Below are 25,934 nucleotides of genomic sequence, written 5' to 3'. Positions count from 1 at the left end.
AAACGTTCCTAATGTATCACAGTGTGTATTTCAATGTGTAGTCCTTTGTTCTTTAAGGAGGGGAGTATAAAAACTGAAGTCTAATCACGCCCTCCTCGTTCAGAATTGCCTATCTCTAATATGCTCTGGACCTTGCGCAATTAAACTTCTCTGCTAACCCCTCTGGAATTCGTAAGAGTTCTTTCGTTTTCCACAAGAAAATGAATCTGACAAAGGGAGAAAAAACGACTGCCTTCCGTTCATTTATAAAAATTGAATCAATGAATATTACTGACTTTCTAAGACTTCTCCATCTAGGACTTCATGATTTCCAAGATAACATTAATCCTAGTCATCTAACACCCAGCTTTTTAGATCTTCAACATCTGACATTTAACAGATAATAAATAGTTAACAGATAATCTGACGGTGTTAAATTCTGAAGCTGATCGTTGTTTAATTCCATTTCCTGCTTTCTATTAAATCCTTGATGCGCTTTGTGTAATGGAACTTACATGGTACGCTTACTGCAAAATTTTCTACTCACGCACATTTTAGAAGAATTACGGTAGCAACTGGGTCTCCTAGGCGTTTTAAAAAAAAGCGTTCCAACAACAGAAACTACCCGCGATTTCTATCAACAGTTTTGACTGTTGCCGCTTGGCATCGTGTTAGAGTTAGGCAAGGGGAGACTAGGAGGGTAGTTGCATTTTACCAGTTGCTCCAACTAGTGACTTCCTTTGTGAATCAGAGATTGCTGCCATGAAGACCCCGTCAGTTGCGGAGGTTGAGCCAGATATCCTAGAATATAAGTTAAAGTATACCCCAGACCTAAGATGCGAGAAGCAAACAGACTTGGTTCCGGTTTGCTATAGCTGCAAATCCTGCATCCTGTCCTGGAAGATTTTTTCCACCCGGGAGTGGTTTGTGCGTGCCAGCCAGGCAACTCAGAGGACGTTCGTGGTGGGGATCATCAACCGATTCGAAAGTCACGACCTCCTGAAATACTCCTGGAACCTCCTACAGGCTATCGATACCAAGGATTTTACCTATTCCCGTTCCTGCGTCAGCTCCACCTTCAGAGCCTCTTCTGCTCTGGATCGGGCAATGGATCCACAGAAACTGGTGCAATCCATGGCGGATCTTTGGCGATGGTTCTTAGGCGCCTCTTTCTGGACCAAAGCAAACTACATACTTCTTTTGCTGCAAATGTGCGACTCGCAGTTGCTGCTGACGGCTGCTACTCTGATTCGTATCCTCTTAACTGAACACGAGAGTGCCACGTCTGAAAACATGGGAGAAGGTAAATTTCGCTATCTGACAGAATTGCAGGAGCTATTTTTGGTATCCAGCGGGTGGGGGGGGAGCAGAAATGGCCAATGTTTTAGTTGTTGATCTTCCACCATCACGTCTAGTAATTAAAGCAGCAGGCTAAAAAAACTGGGAGACTGAGTTCTAATCCTGATTTAGGCTGCAGCTGCAAGCAAAAGAAATGACTGTGTCAGCCACTTTCTCTGGGCTCACCTCACCTGGTCGTTATTGTAGGGAAAATAGGAGAAGGAAAGAGTATTAGGTGTGTTTGCTGCCTTGAACTATTTATTAAAATAAAGATAGTATTAAAATCTAATAAATAAACTGACAAAGTTTACCCAAGGCATTATCCCATTTTCATCACTGACAATATCCAATGATCATCAGTTAGCTTGCAGCATTGCAATGTATAATACTTATAATACAATGCTATATCTGCTATTCAGGGAAAAATACACTGAGTGCAAAAGGAATGATTCCATGGTAAGTAAGTATATACTGTAATTTTTGGAACACCACACTCCCACCAGACTCCTCATGATAGATTGCAAAGCATAAAACACAATACAAAAATTAAAATAAAATTGAGTGCCATCAAGTTATTTTTTACTCCTAGCCACCACATAGATATATGTTGTCAGGATCTATCCCAAACCTGTTCTTTCAAGTTTCCTAACAATGCACTACTGGAACTGAATCCATCTACCTTGTTGCTAGTTCTCCTCTTCATCTTTTTCCTTCCATTTTCCCTAACATTGCAGCCTTTTATTCTGTGTTATGATGAATTATCAAAATTATACTAATACTAGGCTCTCTTATTGATAACTTCTAATCCTTACAAGCTCTCCAGAACTTCATTTTTGTCACCTTCCTAAATACTGGGAAGGACGGTGAATATTTGCAGCTCAGGTTGAACTGTGGGGTCCTTGGTGCTCTCTGAGGTAATGAAATGTCTACAAGAAAACAGCCAAGTTTAGAGAGTGTCAAGGACCCACAATAAAACACATTTGTTGTATGCTACCCAGAGTGACTTATTTTGTGAGACGAGCGGCTATATAATTTTTTTAAAAAAATGAATAAATAAAACATTCATATTTTCACAATTTTATTTCCATATTTTGTCTATGTCTTATGTTCAGCATTCCTTAAGGTATACACCAAATATAACTTTTTTTCTCAGAATATGCATTCTGTCATGTCACTGTTCCAAACATGTGTATTCTTGTGTATATAATTTTTGAGCCCAGAAATATTGTGAGATCAAGGGTAGTAAACTAAACAAATTACTTGTTTGTTCAAACTCCTGTGAGGGGAACTTGTGCCAGCCTGTTCTGTAGTGAGCTCAACCTTATTTCCATTTTCTGCCAAATGTCCAATCAAAACTAGAAGCCTTTATCTGGCTGTTCCCAAGAGAATTCAACTAGTCTAGGAGATTCTTGTAAATAAGTAAGCAACAATAAAGAAGCAACTCTTTACGATGTCACTCTCATTCCTTGCACCTGACATGCTATCTGGGACTGAAACTTGGGGTCTGGAATATCTGAAGGATATCAGATTATTTTTTCCTATTCAAATGCTGTAAAGCAATATGGTGTGGTATATAAGTCTAAGTGCTATGCTTTTACTAAGTGCCCCAATCTCAGTGGGAGAGCTGAAGAACAAGAAGTTGGTTCCTCTTGTCCTCCCACTTGGAATCGTATTTGTGAAATTGTTTTGCTTTCACTTTCATTTAATTCTTGCTCAATTATTTTCATCTTTCAATCTATGACAGAAGAAGAATATGTAAAGCGGAGCAAATCTGACATGCGTCCTCTTGCCCCCATGAAATCTGCTACACTTTCCCAAATGGCTGAAAACCAGTTTCTTTCAAAAGCAAGCAGCGTGCTTGGTATGGTTTGATTTTTATGTATAATATATACAATATGTAATGTTGTTTTAACATGTAAATTTCTTCATGTCGACACATTTATATGGATAACACTATTATTTTCATTGAGTAAACGGAATTCCCAGTGCAGTATGGTCAATCTATGCCCACATCTGGATTTGTTCTATTTGTCAGCATGAGTTTCCCATAAGGAAATAGAAATTTCATTTTGGATTAGATTGAAGACCTGTATATAACTTGGTCCCACAATGGCTAATTACTGCACATGTACAAGTGAAGCCTGTGCAGAGGAAATGAATTATAAAGCATATTTCTCCCCACAAGCATACCTCTTACATTCCCTTAACATAGATTTGACATAAAATGATAATAAGCATTAGTAAGTAGGGTGATAAATATTATGGATTAGGATAGCTTATGAGTGACTTGCGTGGTTAGGACTTTGGCTTGACAAGCAGCAAGCTTGTGTTTGAGACCAGAGTGCTGCCATGGAGCGGGCTGAGCTCCTGTCCTTTGCTCCAGCTCCTTCAGAGACATGAAAAAAAACCCCTAATTGGCGTGCACCAGCAATGATGATTTCACTGGCTAACCCTTTCAACTCGGAAGTGCCTTAGTGCTTCGGACACAAGTGCGATATGATAGCTTATTGCAATGTTTTTCAAACTTGGCAATTTAAGATGTGTGGACTGGCTGAGGGATGGAAGGTTGGCTGGGGAATTCTGGAGTAGACGTCCATGCATCTTAAAAGTTATCAATATTGGAAAAAATGCTGGTTTATTGGCAGAAGGTTAACAGGACGCTAGCTTACTTGCCTCCTCAACCTCTCTTCTAAGAGAGGTAGGCTTATGTCACTTTACTGCACCTGGTTAACAATGTAGGATCCAGTAGTCCATCTATGAATCATTCAGGTTTTGCATTTGAGTTCATTAATGTCTTATTGCCCTTGCACATTATAGCTTGTACCTTGTACCTTGTTTTGTTTTTCTTTTCACCCTTACCACAGGTAATATCCGTGTACAGAAGATTTGGTCCAAACAGTCAGATAGTATCTTCAAAAAAGCACTGTGTGACCTGGAAAATGAGACTAACTATTTTGCAATGCTGACTTTGTACCCAACCACTGCACCTGCTTTTCCTCAGCAGTCCCCCAACAAATTTAGAGATTTCATCCGGGATCTGCCTGTCCACTTATCAAAATCCATTTTGAGTAAGGATCTTATATCTCCTCAACCTTTCTAGGGCTTCTCTTCAATAGGCAGTGGCTCTTCAATGGGATGCTTTGCTTTTAGGAGCCCATTCAATCAACCCACTTCTTAGCTGACTGCAACAGTGCTGAATAGTTATAAATGTTCCATGTTTCTCAGAAGTTAACAAGTATGCAAGTAGATAAACAAAGCAATCAAAGGGGGCATGGAGAGGGAAAAGCAGGGATTGAACTGTCCAGTATTTCTCCCAGATCTAGAGATCTAAAAGGGCTATATTGACAACACAGGAGAGTGGTAGGACAGATTAACAGGCTAAAGATACGAGAGATAGGAAGAACGTTTGGCAAAATAAAAATAATCTAGGTTACATGGAGGTTTGGGAAATATTTACAGGATCTGCCCAGCTATTCAGCTGGCTTTAAAGTCACTTCTTGATGGAAGCCCTAAAATACTCTAGAATCAAGAACCGTCACTGCTGAGTCTGAGAAATTGTGAAAACTATTCAGGCTTGTAAGAGTGATGGTTAATTTTATTGGTTGCATTTATTTATTTTTTTAAAACCGTTGATTTAGAATCTGAAGTCTCTTGTGTTTATTTCAGTTTTGCTTTTGTTGTTATTGCTCTAAAGTCTCAGAGATCCAAAGAACTCATTTTGCTGCTTGCTTAATAAGCCAGTTCCTTTATTAACAACCTCTGAGAAACCTGGGAGGATTCTGCTTACACTGTAATGAAACCATTTTTAATTTATTGCAACTAGGGAACAAACTGGGCATCTCAGTTGCTACCCTGCTCTTCTGCTGACCTGATGAGGCCCATAACTGATGAAAAAAAAGAAAAAGAAATAATAGTTTTGGTCAAAATCAATATGCTTTTCTTTTGAATTTCCCAGGAATGTTGGACATGAAAACCTTAGCACGATGTGCCTCTGTAAGTCCACATTGGAACTTCTTGGTCAAACAACTTAAGTGTGACGTAGTAGCAAATTATGCCCTCCGAAGTCAGATTTCATTTTTCCAGGTATGTGTAGTCGATTCATTTCCCCCTATCCAAGTATTGACATGCATGGAGAAAATTCCTTCTTTGTGATTGCTTCATTAAAGAGCAAGACTTTTTAGCTTTCAGGGTCCAGAGAGCTTCCTTTCCACTTAGCATTATTGTCCTCTTCTTCCTCCTCCTAGCTGCATCTGAGAAGGCAAATTTTAAGCTTGACAGCTGACCAGCTTAACTCTGGAAGAACATTCCCATGGAACACATCTGCCTGACTTAACATGTTTATATTTAACAAATGTTCAATGACTTGCTATTCATGTGAACGTTATACTCATTCCCAATGAAATATTTGCCTTGCATTGTAGGAACTTTATAAACACTCAGNGTCATGGTTCCCATAGACGAGACCAGTAAAAGCAGAACTCCAAGGCAAGAGATTTCCTTAAAGAACATGTTTATTGGCTACAAAGTATCGCACTGTCAAAAGTGAAACCAACTCTGGAGTTCCCTCCCAAGGGTTACAATGTTACAAAGTTGAACTTCCCACCTCAGTACTACAAAATTAACTACATTGCCCAATAGAATACTTTAGCGGGCTTTCTAATGGAAGGCTCAATCCACCAAAAGTCAGGCAGCGATGACCTTGGTTCCCACGGGACAAATTATAACATTAAAAGCACCCCTCCCAGTACTGTGGCAACCAAAAATGAAGCAAAAATGGCTTCATCCAAGATCGTTGCAGTGTTGACAAACACATTAAAATAATAAAGAAAAAATAGCAATAGCACTTAGACTTATATGCCACTTTATAGTGCTTTACAGCCCTCTTTAAGCAGTTTACAGAGTCAGCATATTGTTCCCAATTAACTGGGTCCTCGTTTTTTACCGATCTCAGAAGAATAGAAGATTGAATCAACCTTGAGACGGTCAGAATCGAACTGCTGGCAGTTGGCAGTATTAGCCTGCAATATTGCATTCTAACCACTGCACCGCCATGACTCATAACAAAGAGTAATAAACATTGTTAAAAGATGGGGAAGAGGGAAAACACAAAATATATGGGGACAGGTGGGTTTTTTCCTAATCCAATAACCACCTCCCAGTTGGAGCTGTGGGCCAGTTGGCAGAGCCAGGTCTTCAGGCCCTTACGGAAGGTCAAAAGGGAGGGTGTGGATCTTACATCAGAGGGCATGATGTTACAAAGAGCAAGAGCCAAGGAACAAAAGGCTCTCTTACTATCAGTATGCTCCCTTCAAGTGTGGCAGAGGGTTCTCTTTTAGTGCCAGTCATCTGCCATTATTCCAACTGAATCTGCCCATCTCTCTTAACAGTAAATGCGATGTGGAAAACTTGAAGAGGCCACAATTATACCTTACTCGTCAACTGCTTGTTTCCTTGCTTTGAATTAGATGGATTGTTTCAAAACGATGTCAGTGCCAAAATCACCATTAAATACAGTAGCTTGAGCAAAGCCTTCTCTAAATCTGATTTTGACTTTCCACAGACAGATGTGTACTGTATTTTTGTAGTGTTTTGGATTTACTTTTTCAGGGACATCTTTATTTAAGAAACTCTATCCTGTGCTGTATTATGAATTTGCAATTTTGCTATTTGTTGCAGGCCTTATGTCCTAAAGGAGCAATTTCCACCTTTGCCAGAATAGTAAAGGTTGCTATTCCTCGCATAACATCAAATGGTGATATAATCCTAACCAAAACTAAGAAGCAATTCAAGGTAGATTGTGGATGTTTTTCCTTCTCGGAATTCCATGGACTGGTTGATGGGGAATTCCAGGACTTTACATAGTTATTATGTATGGGTGGCAGAGCCTAGTTGATTGTGCCTGGGCTTGGGAGTTAAGCATAGATTAATTTAATTTTTACTTGCATAAGAAACCGCCAAGGAATTCTAGGGCTGCAGATTAAATCAGAAAACCAAAAGATATCCTGGAAGATTTTAGTGGCAAATTACTTCTGTGCTGTTCTCCAGAAATCATGAATGACTCCAGCAATGTTACTCTCAAAGGATTTTGATGATAATTTCTCACTGCTATGTGGCAGATGGAAACTATCAAACATAGAAAGGTGGAGCTTTGCTGCCTTCAACTGTGCTATTTCTAAAAGGAGAAATGTCAATATATAATATGGGAATGTGTGTGTGTGTGGAATATATATATATTCTTGTTAGGTTGCTAAGGAGGAGAAGATTTGGGGTTAGGGTACTTGTCATGGTTCCGAAAGAAATAACTTTTCAAAGAACTTTGAGGCTTAATTACCTTAAAGAATCCTTTAATAGATTACATGATTCAGCACGAACAGAGGAAAGCCAAGAACTGAAACACCCCCCACCCTAGCTCTCGTGACAGAGCACAACTCCCTCCCTCCTTTCACAGTCATCAATCATATGCTCCAATTAATTTGAAGTGTGAATAGTTCCCGTCTATTCTCTGTTATTATGCTCTGCTGTTGCTTTGACCTTGGCTGTGCTATGCTAAGATAATGTTATTATTCACAGGCATTCCTCCCCACTCATATGGCTAGCAATGTCTGCTTTAACCCTTGAAGTGATATGTAGGCTAAATAAGATATGTTTGCTTCTTCACATATGTCGAGCAAGAACATCCAATGTTAGCAGACTTGACAGTACTTCTGCTAGCTTAAGTAGGAAGTCACGTACTTCCATGTATGCTATTTGCTTTCCCTTTCTCATTATCACTGTCACTGTTTGCTTTGCTTGAAGGATTATGACCAGCAACAAACTACAAGTCAAAGTGAAGTCACTGAATACATGCAAAAAGCATACCACGGTCAGGAGACAGACACTGTCAAATTAGAGGAAAGGAATGTCTTCTGTAGTGCCTACAATGTTCGTGTTCTAATAAACAGGTATGTGTCTATGACAGAATATATTTATCCTCATCCAATTCTCATTCATCTTGTCACAGCACAGGTTCTGGACAAGTAGATGGGAGAACAGAACAAAGGAACTCTATTAGGTGACTGGCCAAGGCAGTAAACATTCTAATTATTGATATCTGCCTGCCGCCTATATAAGAGACTTGCTTTGCCTCTGTTCTCCTTGCTGGAAACAACTTATGGCTCCTGTATAACTCCCATGTAGAAATTCTACTCTTGGACTTTAAATTCTTGGACTAGCTGCCAACCTTGGCCTGGCTCTTGAAAAGGTGAGGGTAAAAGGAAGGGTTGCTTATCTCTGTTTCTTAGCCAAGAGAGCCAGCATTGTCTGAAGACATTTCCCTGGTCAGGTGGCCAACATGACTGTACACCAAGCAGCACAGAACGCTGTTACCTTCCCACTGAAGTGGTACCTATTTACCTACTCACATTTGCACTTTTAAACTGCTAGGTTTGCAGTTGTTGGGGCAAGTAATGGGAACTCGCCCTGTTGCCTGGTGCTCGAGTCCTGAACCCGGCCTGTCAGCTTTCTAGCTGAAAAGCTCAGCATTGAACCATTGAGCCATCATGCTCTTTGAAACCTGAACTAACTTGCACATTCATCTTTGAAAACAAAATTGGTTTGCTTGATATTGCTTGCTACATTGTTAACTCTGCTGCCTGAAAGTAAAACTGATAAATGCTCAAGAAACCAGGTGTGCGTATGTGGCTGAAACCTGAAGTAGGATACATCTCACCAACTCACCCATAAGAATTGTTCAAAAATATAACTCCACAGCACATGAAACCTTTTGCACTCGAACTATCCTTCCAAGCTTTTGGAAGCATCTTTGTCTGGGAATAGTAAGTTTGGGTTATTTTGGAATCCACAAAGAAAGGGGAATGTAGAGATTATGTCTGTTAAAGTAAATCAGATTCCTAATTTAATTTTTCTCCTTCAGTCTGGATTCCAACAGAGTGATTCACAGCACTTCTGGAAGGCTATTGGCCTTTGGTTCTTTAGATCGAAAAATCCGCTTTCTAGATATAGAGAAGATTAAAACTATCCCTCCTGTTTTCTCTGGGCATGCTGGTAGTATCAGAAGCTTGTATCTCAATGAAGAAAGAGGATTCCTCCTGAGTGGCAGCTATGATCTCAGTATCAGGTGAGTGTTTTGGTTTTAATGCCCTTTCTTTACCCAAGACAGTTTAATCTGCCTTTTTTAGGAGTTAGTTTCCATTTTGGGGGGTTGAATGGTGATGCAGCAACAATGAGGACCAGCTTGTTTTATTCTAGCTTTATTCTAGCTTTTTTCGGTTCCTGCATGTATGGTGTTTGTTTATCATTCTCTTGAACTCTTTTTTAGACTGTGGAACATCAGAAAAGGGACCTGTGCGAAGATTTTTCTGGGCCACAAAGGGAATATCACTTGCTTGGATGTGTGCAAGACCAGATTTGTGTCTGGATCCAAAGACTGCACAGCAAAATGTGAACATCAGTTTTAATCCCTCTTAGATAAGTAGGGGGAAAAAATCAATGACTTCAGTTAAAATATTAAAGTTGGTAAAGTAAGAAAATTAGTAAGTTGTATGATAAAATAAGACTCACCTGATAATGGGCCAATCATGATTTTTCCCAACATAAAATAGAAGCATGTTCTCAATCCAAGGGCTACATTAGGCTTGACATACCATGCTGAGAACCTATGGAGATTCTCAGTCATCCAGGTCACAGTTATCCCAACAATGCTTTTTCACGAGGCAACTGAACTATGGCAAAAGTGAAATGTCTTCAAAGAAAAACAAGAAAGTCCAGTTGCCTCATGAAAAACCATCTTTGGGCATGCTGAGGACCACACTACAAAAGTCAGTGGAGTCATATTTCCCTTGCTTAAAAAATCTTACTTTGTTCATTTTTATTTTAAAATACTATTTTTTTTCTGGAGCTTTAGGAAGCAACTCCTTCCACCCTCACTAAAAACTGCAGTGTTTTCTCTCATCAGCAGAGGGTGAAATTACATTCTTGTTTTTCTAACGTTATAGAAAAATATGTCTTACCAACATTTAAGAAGAAAACTCTACAGCTCCTCTTCTCCTCTCTTCTCTTCTCTTTTTGTATCCTGCCTTTATTATTTTTACAAATACCGTAACTTAAGGCGGGAAAGATATCTAACTACCTTCCTCTGTTTTCTATCTTTTTTTTTCTTTACTTAAAAAAAAGCTGAACAAAGTGGAAGAGAAATAAGATATGAGAATAGGTGGGACCACAGGCTTGCTTTCCCTTCTGTCTTTGAGGAGTGGGTGGGCAGTTAAGGAGTACTTATACCTCAAGCTGTAGAAATATAAATTACCCGGAAGGGGGCTGGGTGGAGAATGTTTTATGGGTGCCTTGTGCTGAAAGAAATGATTTCACCCCTTAGCACTTCTCCAAGCCCCCAAGTATGAAAGTGTTTGAAAGGCCTATCCTTTTAAAATGATTGCAAATGGTTTGCTGGCCAGAAGAAGTGTTGGAAATCAAGATTATACTTGAAACCAGCATTTGGCTTTGCAGATATTTCAGTTTCTCAGCTACTTTTTTTAAAAAAAATTAATAATTGGGTTGAGGGAGGAAGCCTTGTTGTTCCCCAGGAAAAGATCCAGAATCACAAGGGTATCACTTTGGGATAAGCCAGAGGTAGGTACCACAGGTAAGCCATAAGCCAGAATTTGCAAACTATATAGGCTTAGCACAATGGTTCTCAACCATGGACCTCTTTTAAAAACCTTTTTTGGCCATGGACCACCAAGACTTAACACAAGCTTTTAAATCATAACATTCCTTCCATGCTTAATTCTTATGTTAAGAATTAGGGAAGTGCTACAATGGTTTGTATAAGATCTTGCTATTTCCCTGCTCCTCTCCACACCCAGCCCTTCATACAGTTGCATCTTGGAATGGCTATTTTCGGCTATATCATCCATTCTACTTCCTGTGGCAAAGTATTTGTTATTTTCTCTTGTGTAAACAGGTTTCTCTTGTCTCCAGGTAGGTTCCAATCTTGTTGGGATTCAACTCTTTGAGCTTGTTGCTGAAAATAATGGAGTCATTCTGGATTGAAAAATGTGGCCTATATTGATTTATATATTTGGACATCATATTCTGAACCACTCCCAAAGTATAAGGAATGTAGCAGTGCATTTTTCAAAAAGACAAAATAAAATTTAACTGACTATAGATAAATCACACCACTCTGCTAAATGTGTTGTTCAGCCTTTTCTGATGTATACCTCCCAGATAAGTCTCACTGATGTTTTTCTATCTTGGACTGTGCTGCATTAAATGCATTGAAACTGACTTCTGAATAAACAGGATGAGCAACATGCTAATAAATTACTACATCTTCTTGTGTTTCTTACAGTGTGGGACATGAAAACCGGGCGATGTATTAAAACCTTTACACACAAAGGTTATATTTGGGCTGCTAAAATGAATGACATTCATATTGTGAGTTCCTGTGAAAAGGGCCTCGTGAAAATTTGGCATGCTGAGTCATATGTACTAATCAAGGTATGAATCTTCCAAAAGAGTCTGGCCCAATTTCTTTCACATTTAAACTCAGGTAAGCAACCAGCAGTGCAATTGTACCCACAAACTGACAGGAGTACCAGAAGAAACAGAAAGATCTTAAAATATATTTCAATGCAAACTCCCCTTAGGCATCATGCCATAAATTAGAAATGCCAAGGAGAGATGAGTCAATTCTCCACTAGTAATTTAAATCATGCTCAGTCCCCTTTAAAGTGGTATAAAGTCTGTCTTCATTACTGTTATTTATCACAAAGCTGGCTGGATACTTCTATAACATCCTATAAATCAGTAATTTGGAAATAATGTTGGGATCCTATTTGTAGAGTTTTTGAGGTTCCCATGATAATCTAGGATTTCTTATGCAAAAAAAGTTCGCAAGCAAGCAAACAAACAACCCCCCCCCCCAATAAATAAAAACTTGGTGAGCTGATTATCAAAAACAAGTTAAAAGTTTTTTTAAGTTTCATCTTGGAAGCTTAACATATTATAGGACCAAAATGTTAGCTCCTGAATTTACAAAATAGACAAACAAAAAAAAAGATACTTAAGGAGAAAAAAAGCCAGAATTTCATTCTGGTATCAGAGCAACTGGAAGGCCGGCTCAAAGAGAAATCAAACGTATTAATTTATCTTCTCTATTTTTTTCTTTAGCAAAGTCAGTAGTTAATATGCCTACCCATAGGGCTCATTATTCTTTAGCAATACTTGTTCTTCCCAAACCTACATTTTATGTGGAACATCCATTCCTGTGGAAATAAGCATGTGTAATTCACTTCATGAGACACCTGCTGGGGATATTTTTTATTAACTCTAACTGAAATACCATTGTGATGGGAAAGAGATGCCTATGGCCATTGTTATACAGCATTAGTATTTATACCAGTCTACACTGGTATTTATACCAGTTATACACTGATTGATACTCTCTTATTCCAGTTTAAGGATTTGTTACTGGACCTTACATCTAACATTTTTTTTTATTTTATACAAGGAATACCTGATAAACATTTTACACACAATAAATAGTAATCATTCAAAGCCTTAGAAATGCTTCTTATACAATATACTTCTGAGCAGGGAAAAAACTCAATACTACATTGGTTATTTTATAATCCAATAATGAGGCTAGTCTTAGTGATATTTGGAAGGGGGGAGGTTAGCAAAAGAAATCTATGGAAAGCCTTTCATACTTTTAGCTTTACAGTATTATTTATTGGCAAAGTTAACAGCCACAATCAAAGAATGCCTGAAAGTACTGTATATTAAAAGAGCACAAAGAGAAGCCTCCCCCCCTCCCCGTTCCTCCTCCTCCTTTTACAGGTTTTAGAAGGTCACCGAGGTCCTGTAAAATGTTTGTCATTTGATGAGTGGCATCTTGTAACAGGAAGCAATGATAGATATATTTTGGCCTGGAGCATGTTGGGAAAACACAAGCGATGTCTAATGGCTTTCAGACACCCCCAGTAAGTATTTTTAATATAAAATACATTTTGCATTTTAAGCCTTACCAATCACTCGATTAAAGAACCATTTTGTTCTTTGAAACCACTGGGAGAAATATTTTGAAACCATGAAAGAGGCAGATAAATCTTGAAACCACTGGGCAAGATAATCTGACAAGAAGGAAATTATCTTCATTCTGGCTGAATGAGAGATGCAGTCAGATGAGAAAAACAGGAACAGGCTCAGATGTTAATTCAGAAGCCATGTGATTCAAGGATTAGGCCAATCCTGACTGAATATGGTTGTGATGGAAGAAGAGGCCTGCAATATAGGAGTATTAAATGGAGGCCATCGCCAGTAAATCTGTATTACAATATAAATATATTATAGCTGAGAGATCATTGACTAGAATCTCCCTGCCTTTCACTTTCACACTTGAACAGCTCATATAATATTGATAACTAATTGGTCTCTAAACAGGAAGGAGATAATTCTTTTATCATCACTTTGTTTCAGCAAAATGATATAATCTCTTCTCTGCATCCCGCTTCCTTGCTACTCTGATTTATTGCTCCTTTTGTTGTTAGCATTTAAATTCCTAATTCAGGCATCTCCCTAGTTAACCCACATAATATACATTGAATGCTTTCATTTAAGAGATTCAGTTTGTTTTGGTATTTATTTTTTCACTCTAGGCATTCCAAGTTTTTCTCTAGCAATTGCTTTCTTAGTACAGTAGTCCAATCATTTTTCTTCTTAGAATGATTTGTGAGGACAAGTGACTTTGAATATTTTTTTAATTTCAAAATACTGAGTTTGGACAGCTACTGGAGGATTATTCATAAAAGAAGCAAGGATGAACCTGAAAAATCAGAATTGGACTCAAGACAGACTCTGGGCAGGCCAGAATTATAGATAGCATCTAAGGGGATATGTATGTGTTACATACATGTGTACAGAGTAAGGTAGATGATGCTAACAGATATGCAGGTGTTGTTGCCTAGGCAAACGATACTAAAGCATTTTTGTTAAGTCCAGAACATCCAATAACATTTGGAAGTAGCTCACATAGACCCTTATCTCAGTGAATTAGGGAATTAGCACAATCAGACTTGGAAGATTCTGTTATTGTGGCCAATCTCAAAGTAGCTTTAGCCATTCTGTGGAGTTAATTTTATGATCTATTCTATCTAGTGAGGCTGACATCAGTCTTGCAAGTCTGATTGCGCTGTATATCTCTTTTTCCTGCAGTAAATTAGGAAGCCATTTCAGAATATAATCTAAAATTTTGCGTCCATTTTATCATCGAGTTTCTTCTGTCTCTGTTGCACATTTAAGTAAAAAAAAAAATTTGTACTCAACTTTGGATGAAAAGTTAAGCCTATCCTTATATTGATGTTCTAGATGGCAATTAATACTGAAGAAATTTTTCCTTTTTTTCTTTCAATACTTTAGGCTTTTTAAATAATTGTTGATAATTTTAAATATATTAAATAAACATTACTGCGTTGAAATTTACTTTAAAATAATACAATATATCAACTTTACTAAAAAGATAAGCATTTGTTTTTAATTGCTGATCTTGTTTATAGGGAGGTTCTATCTCTGGCCTTTGTTTATCTCAGAGTCATCAGTGGCTGTGCTGATGGGAAGATACGTATTTTTAACTTCTTTTCTGGAATCTGTCTGAGGGTTATGAGAGCAAACAGCAGAGGTGACCCAGTGGTGTCCTTCTGTATTTTAGAAAACAGGTATGTTAAAAGTTCTTATTTCCTAATCCAGTAATAACGTAGTGAAAGAAGAGATATATGGAAATTGTATGAATCCAACCTGCCCTGAGCAACGTAGTCTTGAATTATATAGATTCTTAAAGGTAGGTTTAATTAAACTTGGTGGGTGTTACTTCTGAGGCACATATTTTTCAACTCTGACTATTAATGATGCATTGACCCTCCGTGTACACTTTCAAACAAAATAACTAAAGAAAACAAATCAATGTAACTTAAACTGGAGCCTTTGAGGAATCTTTCATTTATTGCTTCCTTCTATAAAAAGTTCCAGAGTTCAATCTTCTCATGTAAAATTGAAGGACAATTTGGATTTTTCTGCTTCCACAATACTTTTTACAGAATTTCAAAAATAGCTAAACATTGTTCCCGTTCAATAGCTGTTATTTCCAAAGAAAACAATTGTAGATTTCTGAATTCTTGAATTCTGTGTTCATTGTATTGTTTTTCTCTATTGTTTTCTCTTCACTGTTTTTTCTTTGAGGGAAACGGGGGAAAATCATAATGTATTCCAAACTAAATTAAAAATACAACTCTTCCTTTAACAGAATTGACAAGGCGCATACCTTAGATAACCATCATGATAGTGCAGCAATATTACACTAATTATTAATATGAATAGGCCATCCAATTTCATTTGAAGTCTCTCTTACCTTTACAGATTACAAATACATATTTACATCTCATGTGCACATTATGGAAAATGTAGCTATGGGGAAAGATATTTAGGACCAGTTTAACCGTTCTTCAGATTTTCCTGGTTTCAGATCTTTGGGAAGGGACTTTCCATCCCACAACAAGCTGAAGTACTGTATATTTGGTGGGGAGAAGGTTAGAGGTTCTTTCAGGCTTTGGAATTCCCTGATTAGAACAAGACAAGGATATCCTTTATCACCATTGTTCTTTGTTTTAACTCTTGGAGTATTGATTAGAGATATAAGACAGGATGAGATAATTGCTGGAGAGAAGATTGAGCATATAAATTATGGCATTTGGTGATAATTTTGGAAGACCCTTTGGAAAGAATAGCAATATTAATGAAAAAATTAAACAATTTTGTTGTGATAGCAGGATTTTAAAGTTAATAATGAGAAAATGCTAACTAAAAGGAGGATGGAAGAGCAAAAACTGGTAAAAAATGAGATAGAGATTTTCATATTGAGAAAAAAATAAAATGAATTGTATGTTATTTCAAACTAATTATACTAAGGTTTCAAGAAGGAATTCAAGAAGGATATGTTAAGATGGGCAAAATTACAAAATTGTCATTGTGATAAAATGAATGTATTGCCTAGAACACGGGAAGGCAACCATGGCTCTTTTATGACTCGTGGACTTCAGCTCCCAGAATTGGAGGTTGCCTACCCCTGGCCTAGAATGATGTTTTTGTATCAAACAATACCATTTTTGTCAACTGATGTTCCATTTAAGCAATGGCAAAAAGATATAGCTAGATTCATATGGGAAGAAATAAAAGAAGACTTATTCAGGATGCAAAGGAGTGAGGAGAACTGGGATTGCCTAATCTAAAATTGCACTCTGCACCCTGCTGTTTGGTTTGAATAAAATAATGGATGTTACTGAGAAATAAGAGAATTTTAAAACTAAAAGAGCACAACCTGAGATATGGACAGCATGATTTTTGATAATATGATAAAGGTAAGGTTAGTGTATATTTTAAAAATCATTACACTTATTGAGGATATAGAATAGATACAAACAGTGGTAGGATTCAAATATATGAACAATCGGTTCTCTGTGTGGATGCTTCCAGAAGTCCATTCTGGGCCTGGGCAACAAAAAATTAGCTACCAGTTCTGCCGAAGTGGTGCGAACTGGCTGAATCCCACCACTGGATACAAACCCAGGCTATGCCTGAAAATACCTTTTGTGAAATAGCAAAAAGAAATGGTTAACATATTGAGAGTTATTAAAACAAGAACATGGAGAATATAACATGTAGTCAACAGAGCAATTGACCACAGAGGGATTTAGTTTCCAATAGTTTTCATCTGTAGAGTTAAAAGAAAGATTTAAAGTAGACAAAAGGACATTAGGAACTGAACAATTTAAGACAGAATTTGAAACTGAATTATGTGAAAATGATGAACATTATACATTTAATTGCTAAAATATATGTCTTTACTGAAATTTGAAACGGGAAGAACAAATTAAAGAGTGTATGATAAAATGGGCTAAGTACTTCAATTATACAGATGGATCAATGGTAAACAATATGGTTGGAAGGACTAAAATTCACTTTTTGTTACAATTTAAAAGAGAATGTAAAATGCTATGTTGGTACATGACATCAGAAAAACTTTTTAGAACGTATAAAGGTGCTTCAAACTTATATTGGAAATATGGTAAACATGAATGGACATTTTATAATGCTCGAAGGATTTGTAAAAAAAGAAAAAAATGGATTAAAATATACACAATGATACAAGGAATTTAAATATTAATACTGAAGTGAAAAATCAATATCAATACATTTACAATCTCTATAAAGAAAATTAACTGTTTCTTTATATATCCTTTTTCTTTTGTTCTTTTTTCTTTTATTTCTTACTCTTTTTTAAAAACATTGTATTGTTTTTAATCTGTAAAAATGTCTTCAATAAAAATTAATTAAAAAAAAGATTTCCCTGATTAGAATATTAACTGATTACTTGATAGCCTTTGATATCAAAATCTTTTTTTTGGGGGGGAGACAAGCCTGAAATCTACCAAGGTGATATGTTTTATATGTTACTGCTATTGTATTAAAGTGACTCACATAGCAATCTGGTTTTATATACTCATTTTTGTAGCTGCCTTATAAAACAATTTATGAAAAAGTGAGCTATAAATGAATCCCTATTTAATTCTATAAAAAATGCAGCAGATGGAAAGCTTAGCCCTTTCTTCCAACTGTTTTCTTTGTAAAATCATCCAAAGCTATCAGTACTTCAAGAAAAGTATTGGAAATGCCCTTGACAAAACAGCTTTTGAGGAATATTTTTCATTTAGATTGTGACAAGGAAGAAAAAGGAAAAAAAAGACCTTCCCTTCATTTTGCAGTGACCAACCTCCCCTTCCAATGATTGTTATTATTGTTGATCTTCTAATTTTAAATAATAGATTTGGGGGGCCCTAATTGCAAGGAAGAGCAGTTGTGTTAGCAACCTGAAGACACTTCATTACAAATCATTTTCTTGAATCGGTGGACAGATTTCATCATGTTTTCCCACTGATCCAATTTCTTCCCTAGATTATTGATCAATGCAGAAGGAAGTGTAGTCTTGTTCCAGTTTGAAGAAGTAGAATGGGATCATAATCAGACTTCTGATAGAATACCTAACCAAACACTCACGAGCAAATTTCATGACATACCAACCCAAATAAAGCTTTCTCCATTTTCAAAATCTGTGCGGGAGAAACGCGCCAGAAAGAAAAATTGGAAGCTATACAGAGAAGTTGATGACACAGTGCTTTCCTATTACATTTCCCAGCATGCCACAAGATTATCCAAAGGTGTTCCAGGTATGTACGTGTTTGCATGCATATGTATGTATCTACTGTATATCACATTGGCAAGAAGAATCCCTTCTGCCAACAATTTTGTCAGGATGAGCAGAGGGTGATGTAGGATTGGTCAACAGGTAGTCTTTTCTTCAGATCAATAAGATAAATACCATCTACAAGTATGTAGTGTGCGTTTTGCACATTGCACTTAGAAGGAAATGAAAGGGTGATATGATTGCCCTGACTCTTCTTCCATCTTATGTTAAAGTGAAAAATACACTCAGTTCATTACATATACACTGAACTATAGAGTTCAAAAAATCACATGATAACTAGTGTGCTGTTTTTGCCAGCCAGAGGCAATACAAATTCTATCTACCTGTGAATCAGTTCTGAATGAACATAAGTAAGGTGATGCAGTTGCACATATTTTGGGACAATTGCTATGTCTGCAAAAGTAATTATTCTAAGCTTTAATGGCAATAGCACTTATATACGGCTTCACAGTGCTTTACAGCTCTTTCTAAGCACTTTACAGAATCAGCATATTGCCCCCAACAATCTGGGTCCTCATTTACCATCTTCGGAAGGATGGAAGGCTGAGTCAACTTTGAGCCGGTAAGACTCAATCTGCCAAACTACTGGCAGCCAGCAGTCAGCAGAATTAGCCTGCAGTACTGCATTCTAATCACTATGCCACCCTGGCTCTGCACTTAATGTACTCTATAATGTCCCATTATTTATACTAAGTATTATACCTGTTTAATTCTCATTTGGAATATTCCAGTAAGTTTTAATAAATTACAGTGGAATTATAAGAGGGGCTAGAGATGCCTCCAGACAGTTTCTTAGGGCTATCAATCAAACAATTGTATAGATATTTTTATTTTGCTGTACTGTAATATATATTTTAATGGGGGAAAAACACAGACAAGGTAAGATAAAATAAATTCCAAGCTAAAGATATGAAACCTATGTTTCGTCTTCTATAAAATTCTGCAACGAAACAGGATAACTGTATGGGGCGTGTCTTGTCTACGCTGCCTGGCTGCCATGTCCTTGGCTGTGCCGCGCTGCGTGGGCCACGCTCGGGGGTGACTCTCCTCCAGGGGTCTGCTGGTGAGGAGGGGTTCGCAGGGAGAGGCAAGGCTGCGGCAATGGCACGTGTGCCTACAGAGAGGGCTCAGTGCCACCTCATGCCATAGGTTCACCACCACTGATATATAGTCTCATTGCTCTACAAAATCACCCTGTGGAATTAACCCTCTAACCTAATGAGGCCATATTTAATTAGAATTATTCCACAGCATTCTGTTGTATCACATTTTTGGATTGCTAACCATGTGATTCTCTTCTAGCCCTCCTTTATGAAATCGTGAAGACTCCTTTACCCCGAAAGAGGGAAGATAAGACAGCCATGATCCTGGATCCATACCAAAAGCACAGACTCTCTGTACTTGCTCATCAAACCTTAAAGGAACAGCGGTCTTCAACAATAATCAAAGTTACTTCTGGTAAAGAATTTTTTAGTATTATTTTTAAAAGTAATAACAGTTACTGATATCCACCTTTAGGCTACTGATTAGTACTGTAAAAGAATAAGCTGCATTCTTAATTTATAGGCAGAACTAAAGAAAGTAAAAAAAAAATGGGTAAACTGTCATGATATCCCAATTTCTTACCAAGGTGGGGTATTTTTTTTAAAAAAATGGGAAAATTAGCTTGAAGTCTGCACAGACTTATTTGATTTCCCCAAATCAAAGGCAACTAGAAACGATGACTATTCTGCTCTGTATATTTTTATTCCATAAGCTAGGATTTCTGTGCAAATCTAAAGTTATTAATTATTCAGCTAATGATGGAAAATACTCTTAAAGAAGCAGGGGGTATTAAGCATCATGTCCTGTCTTGCAAGTCAAAATTGGAGGCGTTCATCAAACCCCTTTAGGATAACCTTTTCACCCCACATCTTCCTATAACCAGATAGTTTCCTTTTTGAATTCTTCCCCTTAAAATGGAAAAAAAAATGTTGGCTAAAAGATTTGGAAGGTAACTTTATTCCTCCCTTCACTCCATTCACCTAGCCAGGGGTAGGCAACCTTGGCTCTTTTATGACTCATGGACTTCAACTCCCAGAATTCCTGAGCCAGCATGGCTCAGCTTGGAAACCTCTCCTTTTCCCCTCAGCATGGCTGGCTCAGGAATCGAGTCGAAGTCCACGAGTCATAAAAGAACCAAGGTTGCCTACCCCTGGCCTAGCCCTTCTGCTGTAGCCTCATCTTCATCCATCTCTGTACCTATTCTTTCTCTCCATTCACCTCCATGTAGATGTGTGCTGTCCCCATTCATCGCCAAACAAACCATTCACTCCAAATTGATATTCTTCCCTGCATCCAGCAACATATAATGGGAATGAAAAGAAAATTTTTAGAATTATAAATAAAATGATATGAGTTTGAGCTATGTGCCAAATAAATCTTTTTATTACTTACCAAACTTTGCAGCACTGTGAATATAAGAAATTCAGTATTCTCATTTACAACGCTAAAGAGAGAATTTGGCACAAGAAGTACACATTGTATTTAAAATTGAATATAGATACACTTTAAAAAATGACAAAAGAAATCAAGAGTCCAGTTGAATTTCTGCCTGGTTTTCACAAGGCTTAAAGCTTTCTAGCTTTATCAAAAATGAAAATCTGACTGAGGTCTAGAGTAATGTACAAGGAAAATTTGGAAATAAAACTCTGTTTGCTTATCAATGATAGACACTCGCAGATAGAGAACTTTTATTATACGCATTAGAAAACTACAACATTACATTACTTTTCGATATAATTGCCATTCAAATTGAGGCACTTGTCATAACATCTTACAAGGTTTGAAATTCCTTACTTGTAGTCGCCCAGCGCCAAATCTGGGCTATGGGGCGGGTGATCAAAAACATCTCAACAGAACTGCTTCAAAAGTTCTTGGGTGCGTCTAACGGTGTGCAGGCGAGCATTATCGTGAACCAACACCACACTGGAAGTGGTGCCATAAAAAATCCCTCCAAATGTGAAGATGCCAAAGATGTACTGCTAATGAAGTTCATGGAGCGTGGTTCGACGATCAGTTCAGAAACCTACTGTGAAACATTACAAAAACTCAGACGAGACATCCATAACAAGCATTGGGGCATGCTTGGAAGTGCTGGCCTATGGTGCAGTTGCACTGTTCCCCAAGAGTCACAGGCTTTGGGGCATGGTGCAAGTTTTCTTTTTCAGTTGCAGCAGTGGTGTTAGGACTGAAGTCAAAGCCCAGGCCCTGACTTCAGGCCTAGCCTTTGTGCTACTGTCAAGTGTCATTGTTCAAGGTAGCCTAGATGGAGGGGAGATAGAGAATTGTTTCTCTTTTGTTTTGGTGTGGGATGTGACACATCAGCAGAATCAAGTCAGGCATTTTCCAGATTTTTGACACGCCAAGTTCAAAAGGTTTGCCATCACTGATCTAATGTATGCTCAGTTGGAAATCAGCTTCACCATAAGCTTAGTATAGGTAAGTGCTCATTGAATGCAATTATGATTTGCAAATTATTACTCTCCCAAAAATAGATATTTGGGGAAACTGTTAGGAGAGTTGCTTTGGCAAGTATCAGCCCAGATACAGCACTCAATAGACCCTGGGACAGGATGAGTTATGACTTGATCCCTGATATTGGATCCCTGTCGTATGATTGTGATTGGGTTTTATTTATTTTTTCTTCCTGCCATTGGCTATTACTGTTGATGGTTTCTGTGTTTATTTTTATTGTCAATTATCAGATGTTTTTAAAACGTAATCCTCTGTGATTAAGATGACACATTGGTTCATTGAATTAATAAATCAAACAGTTTCCTGGGGTTTTCAATAAAGCTTCTGATTTTTCTAATTCTAGAATACCTTTTTATGTCAGTTTTTGAAGACCAGGTTAGGGGCCTTCTGCTGAGTTGCCCCTGCTTTCTGTCCTCAAGTTCTGTTCTGATGTCAATAGGTAGTATTTTAGGCTTTAAACTCCTCTCTTTTCTTTTTTAAAACAGATGAGGAATTAGCATCAGAAGCTCCAGCCCCTTCCTCATTTGCCCAGAATACCAAGGCTTTGTTAAATCAGATAAAGAAGAGGCATCCTATTGGTCCCATATCTAATGATCAGATACTCCTCACTGTCAGTACAGTACACCATGCCTACCAACATGATGATGTCAGTGCCAATATGGCATACAACATGAACATTAATGATGCTTGGGAACCTATTCAGCCCAAGAAAGAACTGCCCAGATCATCTCTATCTACTCAAAGTTCAAAGTTCAAGGCAATAGATCTAGCAACCCAAGTGAAACAACTAAAGGCTGCTGGTGGCACTTTAGGTATGGAAAAGATTTCCTCACCTTATGAAACCAAAATACTACAGCTCAACACAAAGAATTCTTTGCTTGGGGGTAATGCGAAATCCTTCATTCCTCCCCCCTCTATCACACGTTCCAAGTCTTGCAGCAGTTTGTCAAGAAAAAAAGCTTATTTTAAGATCTCATCTGCTGCTGCTGAGAGTAATATCATTGGTGGCTTTACAAGTTCAGTTGAATCCATCAAAATACCACGAATGAAGATTGCCCAACCTGATACAAATGCAACTTCACGGCGCAGAAAATTTTTCCATGCCCTTAATGTAAATCCTTATCGTTATAATTCTGGGTTTCGACTTCTGACTACACAACAAATGAAAGAATATGAAGAAGCTAAGATTGCAGAGTATCAGGCAACCAAGACAAAAGTTATTGCAAATAGAGAAAAAGTGTGTAAAAATGCTTGGGTGAGGAAAATTAAAGGTCTTCCTATAGATGACTTTACTAAGGAGGGTAGAACTGCTGCTCCTGAACTTGGAGATAATGTTTTCATTTGAGACTAACTTTTTTAATACAACTGACAAACCCTGAAAACAAATGCAAAATTCTGGCCCAGGTACTCTTGATTTCCTCTGCTGAAACTTTGCCCTATTTCCCTCTTTTGGGAGACTGTGACAAACTGTACTATATCGATTAGACCTTTGTTTTCAAAAATTGGGACTCTTGAGTTTTCCTCCCTTTCCCAAAATAATTCCAGTTTGCAACATTTGTATTTTAAAGTTACCGTTCTGTTCATGCAGGTTTATTTAAAAGATTGATGATACCTTTTGTAAATTTTGCTTCAGAAATTATATGTGTGCATTCCTGAGGTGTCTTACTTAGCTGATATCTTAATGTAACTGTTTCACTGTGTAGTTATAAAAGTTATCAAAATTATATCTTTACAAAATATTTTTAAGAACTTGAAATTAGTATTGTTTTGTACTGTACTTTCTTATAGGGTAAGTCTTTGCTTTACAGATTTTGTTCTTAGCTGCAAAACAGAACAGAGATCAAATCAAATGTTTTTATTTATAATTTGCAAAAATGACACAGCAGGGTAGAAGTACTGTATATAGTCCTAGACAGAAAATTTAAGTTAGTGACCCTTCTTCTCACATAAAAAGCTCCTTGGGAGCAACTGAATCACATTTCCAGCAATACCTTTTTGTTAGCAGATACCTGAGGGGAGAGGGAAGCTGTTATAAAATAACAGGAGCATCTATAGCAGTGGTGGCGAACCTATGGCACGGGTGCCAGAGGCGGCACTCAGAGCCCTCTCTGTGGGCACTCGCGCCGTCGCCCCAGTCCTAGGCCTTCAGCTGGGTTTTATAAAACCTTTTCGCTTTAGGCCTCCGCCGCCGTGTGCAAAAAAAAAATAAAATTCAATCAGTCAGTCAATTTCAACTTCTTGCGGGGAAAAAAAGTTCTTGCAAAGTTGGAATTGATTGATTGAACTTTTTAGTCTCACCCAGTCTGCCGTTACCACCGCAGCCATGCCCACCCAATGGGCCACATCCACCCAGTGGGCCACACCCACCCGGCACCCGCTGATGCATAAGTGGGTTTTGGGTTGCAGTTTGGGCACTCGGTCTCTAAAAGGTTCGCCATCACTGATCTATAGGTTCTTGCTACATTTGTCAAAGCTCTGTCCCTTTGAAGCATGCATGCAATCAAAAATTAGGCACACATTCAAAAATTGGGTAGGACTTGGGACACAGTCAAAAATTGGGTAGGACTTGGGATACAACATTGCAGTGCATTGTACATCACTCTGAGCTGATCAGAAGGAAAAACAATGGCCACAAAAATAACAATTTGGGAAAAAAATGGATGGATGGTATTAAAGCTAAAGTATTAGTCTGGATTGGAGAGATCCAGGTTCTCATTTACATTTTTTCAGGTCACCCAACCTCACAGACTAGATGGGGCAATGGGGAAGGGAGATGCAAATGCTATTGAAAAAGGTAAGATGGAAGTTAAACATATTTTAGCATGGGTGCTTTCTACCGTCATCTGGCCCCAAATATTGCAGAGGCTTTTGGCAGGAAAGATTGAATTTCAGCTTAACTGCATCAGGTCAGCCATCACTATAGCCTTTGCGCCTGTTCCTTGCATGTAGTTTAATTTGGCTACATTCCTCAAAGCTATGGAAAGAACTTAAAATAACAATTCAAATTCAAAGATTTTGCCTGCAAATCATGCTTAAGAATAATGTTAAAATCATGTGTTTTGGAAGAATGAAGCAAACTATTTTGAGAGCAGCCATGGACAGAAAAATATAATAGGAAAGTTAAATATTTTTGAACCATATAATTATTAATAGTAAATATTTAAAGGCAAGTTTATTTTCTCATGTTTCACAAGTATGCAGTGGGTAGCACACACAAAAACATCATTTGTAAGCATTATAGTGGGATGTCCTATATAAAAAAAAAACCTTTTATTTTGCCAGTAGGTTGTATTGGCAGATGGGTCTTATGGACTTCCACATACTTACTTAGTGCAATGATTGTTAGAAAAAAAATAAGCTCAAGTATTTAACATTCACTATTGTATTGTTATGACATTTTTATTTTGCATTACTGAGATCTTTCACAGAGACATCCATCTCTGTTTTCTTCACAGAAGATAATGGGAAATACAAATATGGAGCAAGATTATTACAGAAAGAGACAAAAATGGGTTGTTACATCTGTCAGTGTCCTTGAAGATTCTAGAGGCCATCCATCCAACACTCTAAAAATATAGCCAGATTGATTTTATCAGGGCCCTCCTCCCACCCACATTGTTAAATCATGTTCAGTGCTTTCATTGATGCTTTGCAGTAAAAAAAAAAAAAAAAGCTGAGGGAGACCTGGAAAGTTTCTAAGTCTGTATACTTAGTTGTATTTAAAATACTGATGAAATCCAGTCTTGGCATGCTATTACAAATCCTATACATTTGCAGGAAAGGGAGAGAG

At 37.6% G+C, this 25,934-nt stretch overlaps 1 protein-coding gene across 1 annotated transcript; it reads left to right on the top strand.

Annotated features, from left to right (window-relative positions):
• Positions 1 to 624: 624 nt before the first annotated feature.
• Positions 625 to 24,194, top strand: LOC107296154 (CMT1A duplicated region transcript 1 protein). Its single transcript, XM_015825500.1, has 14 exons — positions 625 to 1,282; positions 3,062 to 3,178; positions 4,182 to 4,385; positions 5,273 to 5,400; positions 6,994 to 7,107; positions 8,113 to 8,258; positions 9,230 to 9,433; positions 9,635 to 9,756; positions 11,666 to 11,814; positions 13,156 to 13,298; positions 14,871 to 15,029; positions 18,319 to 18,590; positions 19,931 to 20,086; positions 22,630 to 24,194. Exons 1-14 carry the CDS (start codon positions 742 to 744, stop codon positions 23,487 to 23,489), a joined length of 3,315 nt encoding a protein of 1,104 aa, XP_015680986.1. The 5' UTR covers positions 625 to 741; the 3' UTR covers positions 23,490 to 24,194.
• The last annotated feature ends 1,740 nt before the right edge of the window (positions 24,195 to 25,934 follow it).

Source organism: Protobothrops mucrosquamatus, unplaced genomic scaffold (assembly GCF_001527695.2).
Source record: "Protobothrops mucrosquamatus isolate PMUCROS unplaced genomic scaffold, P.Mucros_1.0 scaffold2666, whole genome shotgun sequence".
Classification (NCBI taxonomy): domain Eukaryota; kingdom Metazoa; phylum Chordata; class Lepidosauria; order Squamata; family Viperidae; genus Protobothrops; species Protobothrops mucrosquamatus.
The sequence above is the reverse complement of the archived record's forward strand: the minus strand, read 5'-3'. Positions and strand labels throughout refer to the sequence as shown.

Excerpts from the sequence above, each read along its gene's own strand:
- LOC107296154 (XM_015825500.1), top strand. The coding sequence starts at position 742 with ATGAAGACCCCGTCAGTTGCGGAGGTTGAGCCAGATATCCTAGAATAT. Across the intron at positions 9,757-11,665 it reads CAAAGACTGCACAGCAAAAT|TGTGGGACATGAAAACCGGG; the intron begins GTGAACATCAGT and ends TGTTTCTTACAG. Across the intron at positions 18,591-19,930 it reads ATTATCCAAAGGTGTTCCAG|CCCTCCTTTATGAAATCGTG; the intron begins GTATGTACGTGT and ends ATTCTCTTCTAG.